This window comes from Paralichthys olivaceus, chromosome 6 (assembly GCF_024713975.1).
Source record: "Paralichthys olivaceus isolate ysfri-2021 chromosome 6, ASM2471397v2, whole genome shotgun sequence".
Classification (NCBI taxonomy): domain Eukaryota; kingdom Metazoa; phylum Chordata; class Actinopteri; order Pleuronectiformes; family Paralichthyidae; genus Paralichthys; species Paralichthys olivaceus.
In genome coordinates this window covers 13279000-13301436 of record NC_091098.1, presented here as the reverse complement: position 1 = coordinate 13301436, position 22437 = coordinate 13279000, and the positions used below count along the sequence as shown (strand labels likewise).

Sequence of the window (22437 nt, the reverse complement as noted above, 5' to 3'; positions counted from 1 at the left end):
TGCACCATCTTTGTTTGGTTTTTCCTCTCATGTCACTCTACTCTATCTATTTGTAAAATAACCTTTTGCACACTACTCATCTGCACATCACAATATTTCCTTATATTTATGAACGTTTTTTGTACTTGCTCGTGCAATCATCCTGTCCACTTTTATATACAAACCACTTCAGTGAAAGGTGCATATCATATGTGTATATGATATGCACCTTTCACTTATGCATTGATTCTTATTCTATTCTATTTTATAAATTATAGTTTTAGTGTCTTGTCTACCTCATCCTGACCTACCTGCTGAACTGAATTCCCTGGTGTGTGGATCAACAAAGTTTGATCTTATCTTATCATGTAAGTAAAATTATCCTAAACAATAACATTGAAATCATACATGGCTGCTTCCCCACTTCACCTGTAAAGCCAATGCGGGGTCAAGTCTAATCTTTAATTCAGGTTTTACTCTCCTGACTGTGCAATATTTATTCCTGTCTGTGCAATTCAATGACCTTTCACTAAATATATCTCACACTATATGTTTTTAGATTTCCTGACATTTTCAGTATTGCATGTTTACTTTTTAATTATTTTGCTGATGTCTATTGTTCAATGCCCTAACGCTGCAGTAACACCTCAAACACCCCTGCTGTGAAACTGATGAAGGATTATTTTAGTTTATCTTCATCGCAGACTCTCGGTATGTGCGGTGTTGGCTGTGCCGGTGGCGCCCCTGGAGGTCCGCAGCGGTACTGCTCAGCCATCAGGACTCCGGCTGCGTTGAGTCAGTCCGCCGTAGCTGCGCCGACTGGAGGGATGTGACCCCGGAACAGGACGCCCTCCTACAACAACACACCATTCAAACAGAGCACAGAAGAAAGAAAAGCTGGACCAGGAGGGGTAAGCTTCGTCTGTGTTGCCTTTCCTGTCGAGCTTCCCCGCGTCAGGGGCTTTTTCTGAGCGGTACGTGTGTTTGAATCCCGGCGTTGTACACTTCTGGCACAGCGGCGGCACCTGGATGCTGTTTGCACCCATAGGAACTTCATTCAGGCTTTTGTCTCGGGTATGCTAGCGAGCTAGCTCGGCTATGTAGCATCGCCTGCTTTGCCAAAGGTGGCGCGGCTTTGGTGGAGACTGGATTACAGGCTTGTCTCGGTGTAAATGGAGGCGACCTGTTAGTCGTTACAAGTCGTGTTCACGCATTTTCTCCGTGACGTGCGGTTAAAGATCCATATCGAGGTTGCGGCGGAGGCTCGTCGCTTGCTGCTAGCATGAGCGCTGCTACAGTATGAACGGTCTGCGTCCCGCAACATGATAACACGACCCGCACACCGCCATGTGTTTTTATCTGGTGCTTGCCTTCTGCTTGCTGTGTTTAGTCTCAAAGCTTTTGTCTTTGCTCAGCTAGGTTTCATTCAGAATTGGTCTGTGAAAAACCCCCCTCATAAAACCGCACGGTATCTTGCGGTCAGCAACTGTAAATCTCAGCTCACGTCAGTGGACATTAAGCAGAGTGGTCAGTTTGTGAGACTTGTACCCACCATTATAATGTTAGTAACCATGTAGTTAACGTGACCTTACAGTAGTTTTCTGTTTCCTGCAGACAACAGATTCTACATGTAGTTTATACCAGACTGCATAAATATACCAATTACAGACCCATTCATCAAACACCCACCAATCAGCAAAGACAACACAAAGGCACAGGGGACATTTACAATGCTGCTCCAACTTCTTAAACTCTATACCTGTGACCACTGTCTTCTACATGCTTTTCATGTTCATATAACTCCATTGATTTTCTATTTTTGGCTCCTGCCACCCATGGGTGCATTGTGCCACCCCTGCCTTTTACAGTGTCTGCTTCCCTCCACATGTCAGATAGCTGACAACCCTCTGAGTGGCAAAGCTGGCACCCTGCCGGCAGCAGGGCATTGATGGGCGCTGAGGCCAGTGGGTGTTGAGGCTTGGCCACTGGCAGGCACACTGAAACCTATTGGCAACTAGCAGGAGTTGGTCATGGACCACAGTATGTCAAGCCTGCCTTAGTTTGCACATTCCCCTAGCTGACTGGGTTTTGGAGAGAGATTAGGACCCCTGGCCTCGCCTCCCTCCCCTCCTCGCTTCGTCACATTTAGGGCAGGTGCTCTTCGGCGGCTGCTCAACCCCCTCAAGCCCCTAGGGTACCTCATCAGCTGCCTGCGAGCAGCGTGAGGGAGTGGGGGCTTGTTCATCACACAACCTCTTGCTCTGTGTTGGCACATGCACTTGTCAGCCTGTCGGCATTAACCAGGCCACGTACGAGTCCCTTGTGGCCTGTCGCTAACATAGAAGAGCTGCTTTCATCCATTCGTCTCCTGCACTAAGTCCAAATGACAGAGGCCTCCAGACAATCACAAGTCTTTTTAACTTGAGAATCAAACTTGAAAGCGTAGCCATCTTTTCTGTCTGCACTTCTTTGTCTGTTTTATATGGTATCTGGCTCATTTGCATTTCGTTGCATTGTTCCAAGCACAGCGATCATATAACTGCTCACAAATCAGATTTTGTTTCACCATGCGTTGACGCTGGCATGTTCAAGATCTTGCAGATGCACCCCAAGGGACCAGCTTAAGGCAGCTGCTTCTGTTTCAATTCCTTTGAGATGCCCGGACGAGCGCGCTAAGATGCTCTGAGATCATAGTTAATTATGTTATATAGTGTGGTCTGTGAAAAACATGTATCAAATGACATATTGTGGAAACATTTACACAGGTTACTTATTGTAAAAATGGTTGAATTTTGATACAAGTTGTTAATGAAAACTGTATCATTAAATGTACAAGTTTGGCTCAACAGAAGCATAAATAATGGCAGAATGTAATCTAAAATCTTTAGCTTGTCTGTGGGGTTAAGTTTTCATTTTTCAAATGTCATTTAGAGTAATGCTCTCTCTGGGCCCTAACCCTAACCCATCAATTGATTGTGGCACAGTAATGGCCAGAGACCACTAAAGCACACCTAGAAACCCAGCTATGAACTAAGCCTGTACAGTTGAGCAGGATTATTTGAGTTCATGCCTCACGTGGTGACAACAAGACATGACCTACTTATCAATCATGTTTTCACAATCCAGTTCATCATCATTGTCCCCAAATACTGTAGCCATTGTTGTGGGCATTGTACATGTGGGGAGATGGTTCTACACAAAGGCAGCATGCAGACATCCAGTAAATCCAAGCCAGAGCCTTTCTGGCCTGCAGTGTCTGCCCGTCTGGCCCACGCTGTTTTAGGACCCCATGCTGGCCCGACTCAGAGGCAGTCACTCTGGACTTTGGTGGAAAAGTAGTTGTCATTATGGATCCGCAGCTTTGGATGCTTATAATTTGTGATGTGTCAGGTATTAGATGGTTTGAAATTACTGTTGGAAATGAAAGGGTTGAGGGTCATTGGTTCCACTGCTTCATATAGGAGCTGAATGTCGACTATGGCCAATGTTCCAGGCAGATTTTTAAGACGGGACAGTTCAGTACTGATGGGAATGCTAGCACTGCATCATGGGAGGCAGAAGACAGTGTCAGGAAAATCTACCCTCTTCCAAAATAATCAGGTCACATGTTGCTGTGGAAATACTCATAACAAAATCTACAGTTTGGTGTAAAGACCTTTAACTGACTAATCATTGCAGCTCCATAAATAATAAAAAATATATATATATATATTTTGACACCTGCAGCTGCCAAAGCTTAATTCATCAAATTATGTCCCTTATAAAGTCTCAGTCAGTTATTTTCAGGGAACAAAATCTTTTCACAAAAGGAAAATTAATCAGAATAATGTTATTTCTTAATGTAAGTATGATGTCTTGTTGTTTTAACTGGTAGAAGAGAGTCAGTGTGTGTGTCTGTGTGTAACCTGCAGTGACACAGCTGCTCTACAGAACCAGGCCAGGTTGTTGACAGCTCAGCTGGCAGTCACACCAGGGTTGTAGCCTACTAAAGTTTCTCACACATTTGCTCTGGATGCTGGAGCAGCTCAGGACTGAATTCAGATTATTTTCCCTGCTCAGTGTTTTTCTCTGCAGAGACTTTCGACCTCCTAGGGTCCTCTGGTTCAGGCTTTTGGCGGCTTGTCCGTCAGCTCAGAGGCATGTTTCCTCTCTTCCTGCTTCCTGGAGGAATTTGATTTTTAAAACAATCAGACATTGTGCATCATGCGAGCCAGTAACAAGCTCAACAAGTGGACCGGCCCGTGTGTTATCGGGTCGGTGCACTGTGGCAGCCTCTGCCCCTCATGACCCTCAGCAAATGTGAGGGCCTATCACATTGCATGCTGTAATTCCTGGCAGCAGGCCCTCACTCAACTGTGTGGCGCACCCTTAGTGTTGAAATGGAGAGTGGCAGCACTGAACGTTCGTCCATCGGATTCCTGAACCACTTATCTTCCTAAGGTCGGGGGGTGTTGGGGCCAATCCGAGCAGAGTTTGGGCAAGCTGCTGGGTACAGCCTGGACAGGTCAGCAGTCCATCACATGATTGACACATGGAGACATTCACACCTTTGAGCAATTTAGAGTCCTGCCTAATCTGAATTCAATTCTTCAAGAAAACAGTTACTCTAAATCACAATATGTTTTAAAAAATGGCTTCAGTTAAACGGCACAATTTGAAGGTTATATCATTGGCACCTCGGAAGTTATCCGAGAGAAGTCTGTCTCTTGGTTTACATTGCCATCTTTTTCACTAAGAAAAATAATATCATAGCAACTCCTCCATGTTTTGTTTGACAAGTTTAATGATATAATAACTGAGTAAATTAAAAAAATTGCTGAAAAGTACACACATTCCCTGTACAACTTACATATTTGTATGCCATAAATTCATAAAAGGCATTAATAAAACTGATAAAATTAATGATGTAAAGATACAACTATGGCTCAGTATTGTAACATAAGGTATTAGAGTGCAGAGTGGAAACCATTAGCCCTTAAATTAAAGTCAGAAAATGAACTAATATGTGGGCAGATTGGAAATTAGAACCGTGTCCTCATGTTGGGTTTGGATTCTTTAATTCTTGTCTCAGCTCAGTGGCAGCGTTCCTGTCTTTTCACTGAGCTGTCTAGAGGGACTTTGACTTGATGCCTCAGTTCAGCCCAACATCACAACATTGACGGGGGGTGGGGTTAGATCAGCATAAAAGAAAGCCTTTGATTACGTCTGGAACATTAGCCACATGTGTCTGTGTCCGAGTGTCCCCTGGGGGATTAGTGTTGAGCCAGCCCACCTCTAGGAGCTATCAGCACGCACACAAAGGAGTCTTACAGGATCCTTGTTGTGGTCTTGAAAATATTTAAGACACAAAAGAAGATCATGTTCATCAGAATAATGCTAGAAAAAACAGGTATGCTTCACTGGGAAAGATTTCTCCCTAAAGTTCTAGTTGTAGTAGAAGCCTCTTGAGAAATCAGCTTTAATTTCACTGTAACTTTTGATTTTATTCTTATTCTTAGCTGTTTAAAAAAACCCATTTATTATTCAGTGCAGTATTCAGTTTAGCATTTGAAAACCTGGAACCTTTGACAGTTGATTTAATTAAAGTAAATGAAAAAAATGTATATCATAAGGTTAATTCATTTTGCCATGAGTCAGTTTATAGACTAATCAATGGTACAATTGAAAATGTATCAACAGTCCGGATCAATTTGTCATTTTTAATAAGCAAATAAAACAAACAATCTGTTTGGTGTCAGCTTTTTAGTTGTGAGTACTTATTTATTTATTACTTGTGTTTTAAGTCATGTCTTTGAGTTTTACATTTTGGTGAAAGGTCTTGGAAATTGTGATTTACACTATTGTCTACATGTAATGAATAATGAATCACTTGTGAAAATCATCTTTGATCAATAATAAAAACGTTGCAGCATATTATCAAACATATCTACATACAGGCCTGGGACAGCACATCTGAACATGAGGACATGTTTGATATTTTACCTCAAAATCACCTTTAGCTGGACACACTGTGTTTAAAATGTTGTAATCCAGTGCTGATTCCCTGAAAGGGATTATTTAGAAGTTAAGTCTGTGGCAGTAAGGCGTTGTATGCCAGGAATCTGAGTACTGTCTGGAGCATTGTTGGATTTATAAACATGGCTGGAAAGCTAGTTGGCTCAATCTGAGTGCATGGATAAAACCGTGCGTTACATAATCATATGCACAATGTTAATCACTGTTGTATACATGTTGTCATCCACTTCATCGTGTACCAGAGCTGTAATGATTGTAGTTATTTAGCTGCCCTAAATAGTTACCTACAAATTAGTCTCTCTAACAGAGGAACATCACTGATCATCCACATATATGATTCCACATTGTTTCTTCTTACTGCAGCGATTCTCCCATTGGGATTTCATTTACTCCATTTGTTGTTTGTGCTGCAGATACGGCTGTGAAAGTGGGATAAGATAAAATACACTTCAAGGCTGGTAAAATATATAAATTACAACCCCTCAATACAGTCAGGAGCCTGGGCAGAGATGGTGCTAAATATGGCTGGTTTTCAAACTTCAAAAGGAAACACTAGTGGATCATAAAATGCGTTAGTTATCAAAGCAGCAGTCCTATTTATACAGACGAGTATAAACGGGGAATATATCGACCTTTTGTGTGATAGAAGACTTTAAAAATGTTAAAGTTGTCAAGTCTCAAAATATGCCTGAGTAATAATGCATCTTTGTTGTATAATCAATTCTGTCTTTCAAACTCTCAAGATGACACCTCTTTGCAATCACAGAATCCTGTTCTTCAGTTCTTCATCCTCTATTTTTCATCTGCTCGTACGCAGTGACCGGTTTATTCCCAGCATGTTTCTGTGGCTGGCAGATTTGTGCTCCTGAGTCTCTATCTTTATTCATACTGTGTGTGTGTCATCTCGCCGGTTGGTCTCTGTGCCTGGAGTCTCAGCTCTCCTATTTGTCTGAGGCGTGGAGACGTGATCAAACGTGTCACTGCTGCCGATTGAAGCCACTACCACCCCCCACACTACACCCTCCACCAACATCCTCTCTCCATCACTACCCCCACCCTAACACATTCACACACCACCAATACCCCAAAGGTTTACTGAGCTACTGAACTCACACCAGCACACGCTCCATCTTTTCATGTCTGTCTTGCTTTGAGTCTTCAGTCGTTCTCCAATTAAACTGTGCCTGATGTTTGGTCGGTTGGAGTGAATAACTTATGTATTTATCTGCCCCGTATCCATTGCTCTTCTACAGTTTTTTGTGACTGAAAACAAACAAGAGGACAAAGTCATGTGTTAGGTGTTCACAGGAATTGGCCACTAAAGGTTGTTATATTGATAAGGACTGTAGCCACAAGCATGCTCTCCAGCTGCTCTGATCTGGATGAATCCATACACTCAGTGGCACCCAAACGTCAGCCAATGGCTAACGGTGCCTCATTCATCCTGGGCTCTGGGAAAGAAGGGACAGCAAGCCAGCTCCTCAATTAAATATAACCCCACATCAAACAGCCTGTCAACATGCATTAGTGGTCCTTTGTATAGATAAGAGGCTGAAATAAATTGCCAGAACTATCATAGTCGCTGTGGCTCCCATAGGCTTTCATGAAAAATTCTTTGGGGAAAACAAATCCTGACTTGCATGCTGATCTCATTTTTTATGTCCAGAATTCTCTTTCGACTTTTCAGTTAGTTATTCCATCTGCGTGTTTTAGCTTTTTCTACTAGAAAATTTAGGTAAGGAATCAAGCAGTGCTGTATGCCTCATCTTGTTGGTGCGTTGTAAAGGATATCTGATGCGACAGCAGCCGACCTTGATGTGTGCGCTATCACAGCGGAACCTATCTCTTTTCTGTCATCCGCATTAGCTTTGGCAGCTTCTTTTATCGCCTCCCCCTCGCCCACTTTTTTCTCCTCCTTTGCCTATATTTCACATCTCTGCAGACTGACGGTGAAAATAGGTCATTAGTTAGATGGAGAAGAAGAGATGGAAAGAGCAGGCAGTGGTGAGATCTGTGTGGAAAATGCCATACAATATTAATAAAAGCTATTCATGTTGTGTAGTGCCAAAACTACTGTGACTACACAAGGCAAGGCTACTGATGTCTAATATCATCCCTTTTTGGATTATATGAATATGGTGTTTATCACACACATCATCAATATCATTTATGCTATAGTAAACCATCCAGTTCCAGATAAGAGAAACATTTAATAGTTGAATCAAGTCAGTTTTTTATGTTTTTGTAATAATATTTATTATTAGTTCAATGCTGCGGACTATAGAGGCATCCACACAAATCATTTGAAAAGGATGCTGGGTCATGTTTTAGTTTGAAAACTCTGGAGCTGTGTTTTTGTATCGATAGAAGCAGAAGCATCAGACGTGTTAACAACAGGAAAATGGACATCTGCATCAGCCTTTATTACCTAAAGCACTTGAATCTTCATGTGTGACATCAGAGTTTTATGTCTGAAAGCAGCTTTACCATCAGTAAGAGTTCCACCTTGTCGTTGGTCCCCGAAAATAAATCCCTGCTTATTGTTGTTTCTTGTTCATAGTATTTTCTGCAGAGTAGACGATCTGCTTCCAGCTCACGTGTGCTTAGAGTACATGAATGGTCTTAGTGTAAATGAATGGTCATGTATGTTTATAAAAGAGTAATAATTTCTGAAACGCTTTTCTGGACGGAGACTTTTTTAGTTGTTAAAGTCTGATTTAAACTAAATATACTAGCTTGGAGGTAGCCTATATGAGTCTAAACCTTGTAATTAAAAGCACTGACATGGATTATATAAAACGTTCTGTTGGAGCAGTATTCAATACAGAACTGTTGACGAGTTGAATCACTCTGTAGTGACCTGCTTGAAAGTCTCACTTTTCAAGGCTGCAGTGGTGAGAGCTCTCAGTCAAACGATTTTTAGTGGAGTATTAATTTATCATCTCAGCTATTAGAGTGTGCCTGAAACTACCCCTCTACTATAACTGTGTGTGTTTGTATAGCTGTGACTTCTCACAGGTCTTCTGTTATCTTGATTTGTTTGTGTGTGCAGAGCCACAGGAGCAGGGGGGATGAACCGCGAGGAGGCCCCGGGGAAGTCTCCTGAAGACATGTACATCCAACAGAAAGTGCGGGTCCTGCTCATGCTTAAGAAAATGGGATCAAATGTAAGTACAGCGTCTTGACTCGAAACTTAATTTAGAAAAAATTATTGACCAGCTCATACTCGCAAAAGTCTCACAAATATGACACAGTCCATCTCATCTTCTGAAATCTGCCTATAATAAGCTTTTCCAACATGGCTATTCACACCATTTTGAAATGATCATGTCAAGACATCATGGGTAAGATGGTTGCTTTCAGAAGCACAGGGAGAACTTGAATTGACCTACCCTGAAAAGTTGCGCCCTGAGAGCAAGAGCACCTATTTTCTGTTGAAGATATGATGACAGAGCAAACTGAAGCTTATTTCACTGAAAAAAATGAAATACATTTTTAATTTTGTTGGAGGACCTTTAAAACAATCAGAAAAGGGTCTGCTGGTTCTCTGAAAACTGGGTTTTCAGTATTTATGGAGAGGAGACACGCTTGTCAAATCGACTGTCACCCGGTAAATGTCTCCACCAGATTTAGCATGTCTACACCAGGCAGAGCAGACAGCAGCTCCACAGATGGGTTTTCTGTTCAACTCATGTAGTGATAGGGATTGTTGTCTAAATGCCAATTTTGACAGTGTAGAAGACGTCAGCAGAGATAGCAGTTTGCAGCCTCATGAGAGACATTAACTTAATTGCATTCTAAAAGGTTATCAGACGGCAACATTTTGTCTACAAACCTGTCCTCCATCAAATCTTAAATTATAGCATAACAAGCTGAAGAAGTCATATTCATACTTCATTTTTAAAACAATCTAGAGATTAAACAATAATTTAAAAGATATGCCCCTCTCATACTCTGACACTTACAGATATGAGTTTCATTCTTTGATTGAGGTGACTCATAGAAAGAAGTGTTAAAAAGTTAGTTTGGGATCGGTGTCCGTGCCATGGGGATCAGCTGTAACTATGATGTTGTTAATGCTCAGTCTGTGTGGACGTAATCTTGAGGATCTGCATATTTTTTAACTATTGCACAAGTTTTTTATTACGATAGTTTCCAAGCAAATGTCTGCAAATGAACTTCTGATACTAGAATTAAAATTGTCTACATGGTTGTAAGCTGTAATCATTACAATCAACAACATCAATAAAAGGTGTTACTATTTCTCTGTCCTATTCAATTTGAGCTTCTGTTATAACTGGAAATTTGTTTACCCGTCTTCAGCTCACGCCAAGTGAAGAGGCTTTTCTCCGAAATTACGCAGGTGTGGTCCACAGTCAGATGAGCCAGCTACCACAGCACAACATAGACCAGGGTAAGGCACACGCAAACACACACACTCAAACAAACAAAGACCTCTTCATAACACAGATACTGATTACACTATTACTGGTATTTGTGTATATAGATATTCAGATATTTCTTGTTGTAATTGTCATAAATTGTTTTTAAAAGGTAAAAGAGTTGAAGGTGTTTTTGACAGTCTGTTAATATGAAACACATTTCAAACACCACCCTCACATATTGGAAATCCCTCCATGCACATCGCCCCTCTTGAGTCCAAACCCCATCTGGCCTATCGGATTCACTGCCTGAGTGCATGGGCCGACCCAGTGGTCCACCAGCACTGTTGGATTACTCATACTGCAAACTGTGTGGCTGACTGGAAACAAGTGACTCATCTTCAGTATGAGTGCATCAGAAGTTTCACCACCAATTCTCACGATCGACCTGGATGGAGAAAAGCATCAAAACATTGTGGTGTTAGTTTTATAGATCAAATCAGTCTTCTCGTGTTTGCTTCATTATGTGGACCTTGAACATTGAATGACGGTCATGTTTTTTCAGGGCACTGGGGAGCGCTGTTGAGCTTCTTCAAGCCCCTGAACTCTTTTATAACTTTAAACCACTAGAGTGTGCTGGATAAAACAAAATAGTGGTGAAATGAGAAGAGGCACTGCAGTGACCTGAGAAAGCAGCAACAAATTTAAATATTTATTCGGTTAGTTGATCCAAAAACTGCTTTCCAGGCTCAGTCCAAACATCACACAGGTGCCCTGCTGTCCTCCTGTGGTAAAGCTGCTGGGGTTTTAGTCTGGATTTGAGTCATGATAATTATTTGAAACATTTTACTGACAATTAAGTGTAATGTCTCCTTGGCTGTGTCCTCTACCTGCAATGAAACAGTCAGTTTTTTTAATTGAAAAATATGTGATTGACTGCGATTTAGAAGGATTGGGTTTATGATTATATAAGGTATTAAGGAGGCAAGCAGCAGGCACAGTGACTTTGTCTTTTTGTCCTTCTCTGCTGTTTTTTATTATTGTATTTTGTTAAACTCAGCCCCATTTTGCAGCCTGAGGTGCATCCTCACAGTGTGTCACTGATTTCCATAATATTTTAAGTATTTGTATCCTTTTCAATCAGAAGAGTATACATCATTGCTTTAGACAGATGGTGTCACATTTCCTCAAATCTTAAATTTATGGAGCATGTTTTCTGTGTTCAAACAACTGCAAACTAGCTGTCAGTTGGTGCAGCGTGGCCCTGTTCTGTTTCCTGATGCCCTTTACTAGATACAGAACTGCATGTCTTTGCTGTATCAATACTACGAGGAAGAGCCTCATTAATTATGGACGAAATGACTGGTGAGAGGTGCTCCGGCTATGCATTATACATCACAAAAACAGACACATTTAGCATCATCTGGCAGCACACCACCTTCTGTGTGGCAATAAATAATTTGTGGTCCGCGTCTTGTCTAAAGTACTGTGATTAGGCATTTTAGAGATAGCTGAGAGTTAATCACTTGTAAATATTCAATGCTGCGTCAAAGGACAGCGGTTTGTACTTATCAGCACATTCAGGATCCTTTAAAGTGCTGTAAAGACGAAGCACTTACACGAAGGAGGAAGTCAACAATTTGATCTCATTTGGTCCTGATAATATGATAAAAATAGTTGTAGCAGTATCACAGTACACTTTTAATATCACAACACTACACCACTCTGGTTGATATCTGCAGCATAAATGAACAATTAGCTTTTTTTTTAAACAGGTTAGCTTTAGCAATATTTAAATTATGCAAAGGATATTTTAAAAGAATAACATCAACTTGCAGTCAGCACACCCACTGTACTGAGTTAAAATGGTTCTTGAAAATTAGTTAGTTTAAGCAACTCGGTGGAAATGGTGTAAATGTGATTTGGTAAACAGCTGGAATAAAAAGCACCATGTTTAACATCATTACTTCCCAGCTAACGTTTTAAAGATTTTGTATTTTGTCAGACAGCGCAGGTCAGATGATTCTCGTCAGGCTTTATCCCTGTTGGAAACCGATGTAGCCACAATATCCTTCCCCAGGAGCGTGAAACCTGCTGATGCAGGATGCTTTAAAACCAGTGTCATCGAGGGGTCTCAGCATGGAGTGACTGTGTCATGTGGCAGACATGGCCTAAACGATCAAACTGAAGCTACCTAGAGGGCATCAAGGGCGTAGTGGAGACTTACGGGTATTGATTACTCAAGGCTGCGCTGTTCCCAGGAAATGTTAAATGGGAGCATAGCTAATGTGACAAATGGTTAACTTTATTGCTGTTGTCAGCTTATACCAGAATATTTATTCTGATTAGAAAACAAATTTGCAGGCGTTGCAGTTAAATCTCTCCAAAAACATTGTCACACTTGATCACATCTGATCAGACTGAGAGGAAACAGTACTCAAACCCTGAATCATTCTCCCTGACTCTGCTTAACTGTCAAACATTATTCTGTTGTTTCCTTGTTAGGAACAAGAAAAAAACAGCTTTGGGGGGTGCTACTCATATTTCGTTTCAGTCTATGGGTCACTGAATTAGCATTTCAGATAGTTTTAATTGGCTGATTACCATACATGCAAATACAGATTTTTGTTTTGCAATTTTAATCAGGCCAAAGAGGAATCCTCTGCTCTGGAGCTGTGCATGTTTTTCTTCTTTTTTTTTTAGAGGAGCAGAGGATTTTGGGTCAGCAGGACTTAACATGTTTTGTTTAAACGTTGTTATCATCATTGGAAACGAAGTGTGAACTCATTAAGTGAGATGTTCAAGTCTTTGTTTCAGTATAGACTGCTCCATTTTGGGTGATACTGAATAACAAGTGTGACACTTTGGTGCAGAGAGTTATCTGCAGCTCAGTAGTTTCCTGTGTGGAATATATTAGTTTTGTCTTTACAGTCTGGCTCTTATTCTTCTACCTTCACTTCTTTCATTCACAGATTTCTATAACTGACATCATGTCACTTTTAAAGAGACGCACATAAAGACCGCAGTCTCACCACCACATCTTATACTGTCTGGTTTGACAGAGAAAGTTTACTCCTCCAAATAAAATGTCTGAGGGCTGCAACAAAAGAGGAGAGATGAGGAGGTGTTGCCATAGCAACCTCAGTTGTCCCAGGAAAGCCGAGCTTCCCTGCGGACCTTGGGTGTTGTTGTGACGTGCTGCGTCTGTAGATTGGTGCAGGTGTCAATAGGGGGGGCCTGGATGCAAGCTGGAGTGCTAATTACACAGCCAGAGTGTGATATTCCACCCTCTCCCTGTCAGTCCCATCTCTTCTTACAGAAATATGGCCACTCTCATTTCAGATACTACCACAGCCATCAATACACAATCTTGTTTCTTTTTGTGTGCAATACAATTCCAGTGTCACGCAATCCTCAAACTGGCCCTTTTAACTGAGAGCACAGTGACACAGAGCAGGGACCTGCCTTTGTTTGGCAACTGGGCTCAGGCAGGGCGGTATCGATTCATACGTTATCCTGCTCTTCGCTGCAGCATGAATCAGAGCCACACTCAGATTTATGAACCACCTCGTCTACCTGACTCAGCTCCATGACACAGAAGCTTGATTTTCTTCTCTCAGTCTCAAATGTGTCAATTACTTTGATGTTTTATTGATGAATGTTTTATAACAATTCTTCTTCGCTCAGATTTGCGGAATCAGCCAATTCTCTTTGTAACAATGTTTCTCTCTTGGCAACAGAAACCAAAAGTTTAACCAAACTGCCCCATATAAATCTGCTGCCTTATACAAATCTAGTTTACCATCTGGGTGTGGCCTGTAAATGTCAAATCAATTAAATCTATCTTAAAGGGATCATTTGGAAAAAGGTAGTTGACCCTTTGAAATTAAGTTGCTGCTGCTTGAACCTAATGTCAAGGTTGTTACATCTCTTAATTATCACAGTTAAAAGACTAAATATGAGACATTCTCTGTTTAATTCTGAACCAAATGTGATATGCTGTATTAGATTTTTTTTTCAAATGTTTTGATAAGCGAAGAAACACTTTGTACTTGAAAACCTTTCAGATACTATAAATCTTCGTCAGCTTGAAATAACAGATCGTGGTGTAGTGTAATAACAAAGACCCACTGTGTTTGTTGATGTCAATATGTTGAGCTGGACCACACATGACCCTGTTGTGTCGCGCTTCTTAACCCACCCTGGCTGGCGTGTGTGCGCTTATGTGCATGCGTGTGTTTGTTGGACTGGGGGTGTTCCAGCTGACCCTGCACAGATTGTGACCTCAAATGCTGTTGTTGCTCCGACTGTTAACTCAGTGCTTCATCACTGGAGTCATGGAGCTGCTTTTCTGCTCATTCACTCAGGAGAGACGCAGCACGCCGCCTTTAATTTTAAAAAAACTCTCTTTCGGTTCATTTCACAGCTTTTGTAGGTTTCAGTGGAACCTTGTGTGTGTTGAGGCTCTACCTTTTTTTTCAAGCACATATTGATTTATCGTCTTAGAAGAATGATAGAATTCTTACGATTGCTTATGAATGATGGCAGCAAAGCAGGAATAATAATTTTTTCATTAATATCTGTGGTGTTGTCTTAGCTCTTTTCAAATCTTTGTGTACTTTTTATATGACACCAAAAAACGATTTGACTTTTACACTGTTGACATACATACCATTTACCTATACTTCTTTTCCTCGAAAGAGTATTTCTGTTAGGAATGATGGGACTGTTCTTTTGGTTCAAAGTGCTTATATTATGCCTGTTATTGTTATTTATGTAATCCACCGTCCAGAGGCGCTCTATTTAACAGATTTGTGCAGAGTGAGGAGGGGATCAGTGCAGAGTGGAGGGAGGGGCTAGAGAAAAGCCGAATGCTGAGCTGCACCAAAACAAACCAAATGCTGTTTGCTCATAGGCATCAGCAGGAGCAGCCCGCCATCCTCTGATGCACTGTGATCTTTATCTGTCGCTAGGCAACAGCTTTGAGGGACCTGACGTTTCCATTGCGTCTGCTAGACCTTGTGTGTATTGTATGAGCACACTTGTGTTTGTGGCAGGGCGATGTGCAAACATGACTCTCAGTCAAAACAGATATAGCTCAGTCTTCCACGAGGCTCTGCGGGTGTATTTTCAGAGGGTTTCTGCTCGTTATTCGGCTCAAGTTGCGCTGGGTCGGCTCAAGTTCACAGGACGTGTCCGTCCTCTGAACTGCCCATTACACAAGGGTGAACTCATTCACACAAGCAGAAAATAATTCAGACTGGCATTTACTGTGATAAATGAGTTTTACTGAAGCGTCTTGTGCCAAAACCTCATCTTGAAATGACAATGCTATTCATGGGTAGTGTAAATCAGGTCGAGTTTCCTGTTGTGTGGTTTTACATAATTGTCTCTTGTTGGAGCATCATTATTCCTACATGCTGTCTCCAAACAGATGAGATCTATATTAACTGCAGACTCACAGCATCTCTTACAATATTTTTCAGCACTCTGTGTCTGGTTTCCTTTCCTGCTGCTGCTTTTGCCTATTGACTTCATCTTTGCCATATCCTCATCTGTTAAACCAGTGAGCTCCAACGGGAAGAGGAGGTTGAGCATTCATTCTAAAACCCACCTCTCCCCAAACATCTTTATTTTACCGAGCTCATGATGACCTGGAAGCAGCGTCAAACAGGCTTATCATCTTTGCCGTAGAGAAATGAAACACAAAAACTCTGTGTTTGGAGTGTCTGATTTGTCTGAGGAGGAGGGTCCGCCCAGTGTGCCAAATACATGTGGAAGCTCACAGTCCCTGGCCTACTTTCATATCTCCACAATAATTAAATCTAACAAGCACTCGAGGGCTGCAGTGAAGAAAGTCTTTTTATAGCAGACCAGGCACATAGTGCTGACAGGATTTCTTCTCAAGTGTGTGCAAAGGTGTGGATCTAGGTGTTGGTGGTATTTATGTTTGTATCTCACTCCACCATCAAGCTTACTGTTGGCTCTTCATCATCTTGAAGAGATAAGGTTTTATTATTAAAGAGGTTGGGGAGACTAGGAATTGCTGTATGTCTTTTCACAGTCAATTTCATTATATCACCATTCGGGTTATCGCAAAATTGTGGATGTTTGTATTGTATTTTCAGTTTCAGAATCATTACAGCCCTGAAGAACAGGGTGACTGCAGGTCCTTAAAGTGTCTTAAATTCAAATTTACAGATAAAGGGCCTTACAAAGTCTTGACTTGGTAACATTTAGATTGGGTGGATCTTATTGTTAGGCACATATCTGCTAAAAGTCACTGCAATAAATGTATCCACTCTGCCAGACTGTAGAATTATTAATTCCTTTATTTTGCTGCTTTTGGTTAAGTATGTGTGCCTTTCTGGCCAGCTTGCTAGATTGTTCATGAAAATGGGGAAACCCAAGTTTAACGTAGCCATAGGTGGCTTGAAAATTATGAGAATTTGTGTAGATCAAAGCCAGTGCAGGGAGGCGGTGGTGAATAAAACTTTCCTGTGTCGAAAGTCTGTCAAACTTTGGACCATGGGGATCAAGTTGGTGGAGTCTAACAGACATAAATGTGTCAACTTAGAACAAGTACATTTAAACTTTCTATTTGTATTCCATTATAAGTTTGGTCTCGAATTCAATTTCAAATGGTATTAAAAATAAGTCTTAAACGTGAAGGTGCAAGAAAGATTTTAATAATTTTGTCAGAAGAGTTTTTATCCCTCTCTTTTATAGAGGGCCTTAGAATATACTGCTCAAATTTAAGATGATTCATTGCAAAAATAGTGAGGCCTATATGATAGAACTGTTGCTGATATATCAGTCGCTGGAAGAACTTGGTGTAGTTTTATTTACCCTCACTCTCGTAGAATTGAAAATGTGTATTTATCAGGTGTGGGCAGACACAAACAACTCGATGAATCACAGTTGGCAAAAAGCTAATGAATGATTCCTTATTAAACAAAAGCCAGATGACTAAGTCTTATTGTGCAACTGGCAGGATCCATTGGTGACTAAACCTGGATGAGGCTGTTATTAGGTTCACTCCTTGATAACTTGGTAAAAGTGAAAGAAACACAAAAGGGATGGAAAATGTATCAGATCCTGTGCACCGTCTATCATTTCAGTCTCTTTTCTCTGTGCCCAGCAATTCTCAGCTCAGTGAGGTTAATATCAGCTAAAATCTAGTATTGTTTACTCACGGATAATCTTGTGCGTCACAGGCAGAGCTGCAGCAGCAGAGGGGCTTAAACAGTACTGAGCTCTCACATCTAGGTGTTATCATGGCAGAGCAGCGTCTGTTAGCGGGCCGCCCGCTGTGTATCTACCGTCAGGGCTGTGATGGCAGGCGATGGCTTCTCCACGCAGCAGGTGAACATGGCGATGGATGAAATTACCTGCATACACCAAACAGATCTTCACGGCAGTGTCGTCCCTCTCGGCTTTACTGTCACAGCTGACAGGATCTACAGGATTTACTGACGTGATCCAGGAATCTGCAGAAAGCTTGACTTGCTTCACACTTGGTACTAAAGTTAGTTTTGGGAGATTCACAACAAGTGGAAAGTTGAAGACTTATGTTGATGCAGGGATTTGAAGTGATTTGAAAAGTAGTGAAATATGTTGTTATCACAGAAAAAAAACTATAACCAGAGAAATAAAAAGTCTGATTGGAGCTTGACTTAATTTTTGACATATTAGTGCCTGATGCTGGGTTCGAACTATAGACATATCTAAATATATCTTGATGTTTAATGTCGTCTGCGTGTGTCTGTGTTAGTGTATGTGATCAGTACTCTTACATTTATACATTGATTTGTGTGTGGACAAAACTGCAGGTCACACCTCGTACTGACGTTAACCAAACAGATGAGGGGTTAGTCAGAAAAGCAAATAGTGCTTCTTGGAAATCACAAATGTGAATTCACCTGATCAAGCTGCATCATTACTGGTTGTTTTTCCATGTCATGTAAGAAGACACATCTCTCGATGTTTGGTAATATGTTGAATCAGTTTGGTTTTTATTAGAAGTTGATAGCTTTTCTCTTAAAAAGACCTCAAACTGTAAAGTGACACTAAATGCTGTAAATTTGATTCACCTCATTTCTGAATCATGTTTCTCTGTTTTTTTCTACTGTTCCAGAAGAGCATGTGATCTGAATGTCAGTGTCTGTATTTATTTGTATTTTTATTGCTTCAGTGGGCTTATCTGACTCTCTGCTGTTGATTGCCAGGTGCTGAGGATGTGGTAATGGCGTTCTCGCGGTCAGAGACGGAAGATCGGCGACAGTGACCCTGGGCCTCATCCTGCCCCGCTGCATCCCGTCCCAGACCCGTCCCGCCCCGCACACGACCCACAACAACCCAAACTCTGCAAGCAAGACGCTGATGAGCTCAGGGGAGGAGGGGCACAGGGGGAAGGGACAGAAGAAGAGGGGAAGAGAGGCCGGGAGGTGGCGGCTGCCTTGCTTCCCCCCCACTTCTTTTCCATCCCGTATCCTCCTCACACAGGCTGGCACAGCGTTACCTGAGATGCACTCAAGTGGGTCCCTGTGGGCTGAAGCCTTGAGAGTCAGTGAAAACACTCACAGATTGTGTGGATGAATATCAGTTGTAGTTTAGTTTTTTTCTTGTGATGGGGGGGTTGTTTTGTTTTGTATTATCTTGTTTATGTTGAGATGTTGGGCAGTGTTACGTGTTTTTCCTGCTCTGGTCACTGGATGAAGTGACCAGTCAGCAGCAGATTGGAGCAAAGAGAAATATAGTTGTGGTCAAGTAGAGCAGCGGGTGTGAGGAGTGGTCATGTTAGGGGAGAGATTTTAATTATTTCTGCTTACCCCAAAGGGGCCGGAATTGTTTTTGATTTTAGCTGTTGTGTTATAAAGGCTTTTGTATTTTGTCACACCTGAGGCCTCATTTATAAACATGTGCTCATTAAAAAGAGTGAGGATGCATTCGCTATTTAGCACGCAGAGGTTTAGAGATACAGGTGTCCGCTCCTCTGCTGGAACCTGCATGCAGAAGGCCTGAATTAAGAAACATTTAATATGTATTTTATAACTCACTAAAATGTTTTTGTAAGCAGATATTAGATTTGTTAGTGGATTTGTCACAATTCTAACTCCTCATTAGCGGAGGCTGCTTTATAAACAGATAATGAATGAGAATATAGTAAAACACAGTTGAAATAATATAAAATATGTCCTCATAGGAGAAGTTATGATTGTGACCAAAACTCTGGATAATAATCAAAATAATCTTTTTATCTGCTTACACAGACATTATGGTGTTTTCTCTAAATAATTGAGTAAATGTTTCAATTCATACCCATAAATCTGTGACTGGGAAAGTAAAGTGTTACCATAAAATCTAATGCATCAATAACTCTTCTCAGACAATTGTTTTCACGTAATGTTAAATTACAGCCTGTTTTTCAAGTGTGAAGCGACGGGTAATCACTTTATTTCACAATCAGTGAGTGGAGCTGCGGTGAAATCATTTTTACTTTACCAACTGATATTTTCAATTCCTAATCATTTGGCTTTCTGGTCCCACAGTGCTTATATCAAAAACAAGCAGCATTTTAGACTCTTGATATATGTGTGGAGCGTACGCAGGTTCATAAATGAGGCCCCGCTCGTTCTTCTGCTGCTTATATTTTTGAACCAGAGGCTCTCGAGGGTGCAGCAACACTTTTCTCTAAAGGAGAGCGTCAAGATTTAAAGACACTAGCAGACATAATCATGCGAAACACATGTACACATTCTCCCCAAACAAACACTGGTTTTGTTTCGGGTTATTGTGACATGTTAAACCTTTTTTTTTTATTGTACAGATAGTTGGGAAAATACAATAATGATTTGATTGTGCCAATTGTATTTTTGTTGTTTTTTATCTGCAAGATAAAAATTAACATATTGATTAAGAAAACTGATAAAGAGACAGTGTCGTAGTTGTAATTTATTGTTTGCTGAATTGATTCCCTGTTTCACGGACGCGTCATTAAAGATGGAGAACCAGTAGATAGTTAAAGCCTAACACAAGTCGCTCTTTGAATATCATCAGCAGTGGTTCTTTGTTCACACTAAAATCATACAAACTCTAATTTTTAAACTACCTGTAACTAAACACGTGAGGCCAAACATAAGAACTGTGTGCTATCTCTGACTGTACTGTATCTCTTGCACTATTATCAATGAGATATTTGCAAAAAATACATTTTGATATTTAGCACAGAGATTCTATGTTTGGTTCAACAGATAAAAGAAAAGTTTGTAAACCATGTTTTTATTCATTTGGTGATTATAAAAAAATCTCAACTGGAAAATAACTCAAATGAATATTTGTTAACAGCCAACATGTTTTTCTAGTGACATGCTAAATATTTAATGTGTTTAAGTACAGTTTGTTAACTTGTATAACTTAAAATAATCGTAACGTTTTAAAGCCAAGCATGTCTGCCTCCTGGTTTCTAATGTTCATTCAAGCAGAGCCAAGGATCTTTGAAGCCTGGTGCCGATGACCATTGTTTGTACATTCTTGGCGTTTGTGGAAGCAACTAGCTCTTTTAAAAAAATGTTTCAGAAAAAAATGATAATTTTTTTTGTAAATGTTATCCGTTACATCGTGTCAGCAATAACTTCTATTTGAATGTCCTCAACAATCATCGCAATGTAAACGGCCAACAGATCCGTCACGCTGTCCGCCTATGACAAAGAAATTTGTCCTTTGATGTTTACTTTTATTTTGAAGCATTCTTTATTTGTCTATGCATTGATTGTTTTTCTCTAAAATGTGTCTTACTGTACATTTTACCTATCAGGGTTGTTCTGCAGCCTTCATTCAAGCGTGTGTGTGTGTGTGTGTGCGTGTGTGTGTGCGTGTGTGTGTGTGTGTGTGTGTGTGTGTGTGTGTGTGTGTGTGTGTGTGTGTGTGTGTGTGTGTGTGTGTGTGTGTGTGTGTGTGTGTGTGTGTGTGTGTGTGTGTGTGTGTGTGCGTGCATGTGTGTGTGTGTGTGTGTGAGATTGACATTGAACCTGCTACCAGTTTTGATTTTCAGCATGCTGTTGTCGATGTATCTTTTTACTGTGATGACCTGATGTTGCCTAATTGTCCTTTTTTATTTTTTTTTCTTGCCTTTGTATTTTATTTTTCGCTCAGTCGACTTCGATTAGTTGTTCTTTTTTGTATGGCTGCTGACCATGTCTTGACTTAATGCTTCCAAATCCTATACCAACTGAACCATTAAAGAAATTTTAAACAGTGAAAAGTCACGTTTTCTTTTCACCATAACAACATTGAGCGTTTTCCAACATGAAAGAGAGAAACTTTATTTTGAAGCAGCTGCTTGTCCTCAGATGATGCCTCATGCTGAGCATCCAGGGACAAGAGTTTTCTGCAAAGTCATACTAAGGGTGAAATCATGGTTATTTGATCTTCTTACCGACAGCACATATAGAAGAAAAATGAGTCATTTCTTGAGACTGATCAGTTAAAAATGTCACGTTCGATGAAATCTAAATTTTAAGATGTGTCTGAAAAACTGTGCTGCTACAATATAATTCGGTAATTCTGAATTTGAGCTTGACAGTTCAGTCTTGACCTTGAACATTGCAAAAAAGAAATCTTGCTTGATTTATTCTTCAACTTTTGAGCATTTAAGTTTTGTGACCTCTAGAGAAATTTTCCAAACATCAAGAGCCACTTACCTGTTTTTTGTGCAGCTCTCAGATGTGTCCCAAGGTCTTCATCAAAAGGTGAGATATGTTCACTAGAACCAAACCAAAAGATTGATCGATATGTCAACAATTTAGATCAGATTTAAAAATAAAGAATACGTTACACACTTTTGTTCTTAAACTTTTATCTGTTTTTATACAGTTTGTTTTTCCATAAATTCAGGTAAAAGGAGACTCATCATACCTTTCTTCTCTTCTCTATAATTCATTTATTTATATACATGTGTGCAGCATGTGTTGATGGTTTAACTGAATGTAAATTTGGAAAACAAATATAAACTATACTGTATATGTGACTGAAACACTGGCACAAATAGGAATATGTTTTT

At 40.5% G+C, this 22437-nt stretch overlaps 1 protein-coding gene across 2 annotated transcripts; it reads left to right on the top strand.

Annotated features, from left to right (window-relative positions):
* The first annotated feature begins 731 nt into the window (after positions 1-731).
* On the top strand, positions 732-21639 carry ctnnbip1 (catenin, beta interacting protein 1). Of its 2 annotated transcripts, none has more exons than XM_020089453.2 (4): positions 732-890; positions 9047-9161; positions 10318-10408; positions 18605-21639. In XM_020089453.2, the coding sequence occupies exons 2-4, from the start codon at positions 9066-9068 to the stop codon at positions 18661-18663; spliced, it is 246 nt and encodes an 81-aa protein (XP_019945012.1). In that variant the 5' UTR covers positions 732-890; positions 9047-9065; the 3' UTR covers positions 18664-21639. The 2 variants fall into 2 exon arrangements, with proteins under 2 accessions (XP_019945012.1, XP_019945013.1); XM_020089454.2 differs by having other exon boundaries at positions 784-953.
* Positions 21640-22437: the final 798 nt, after the last annotated feature.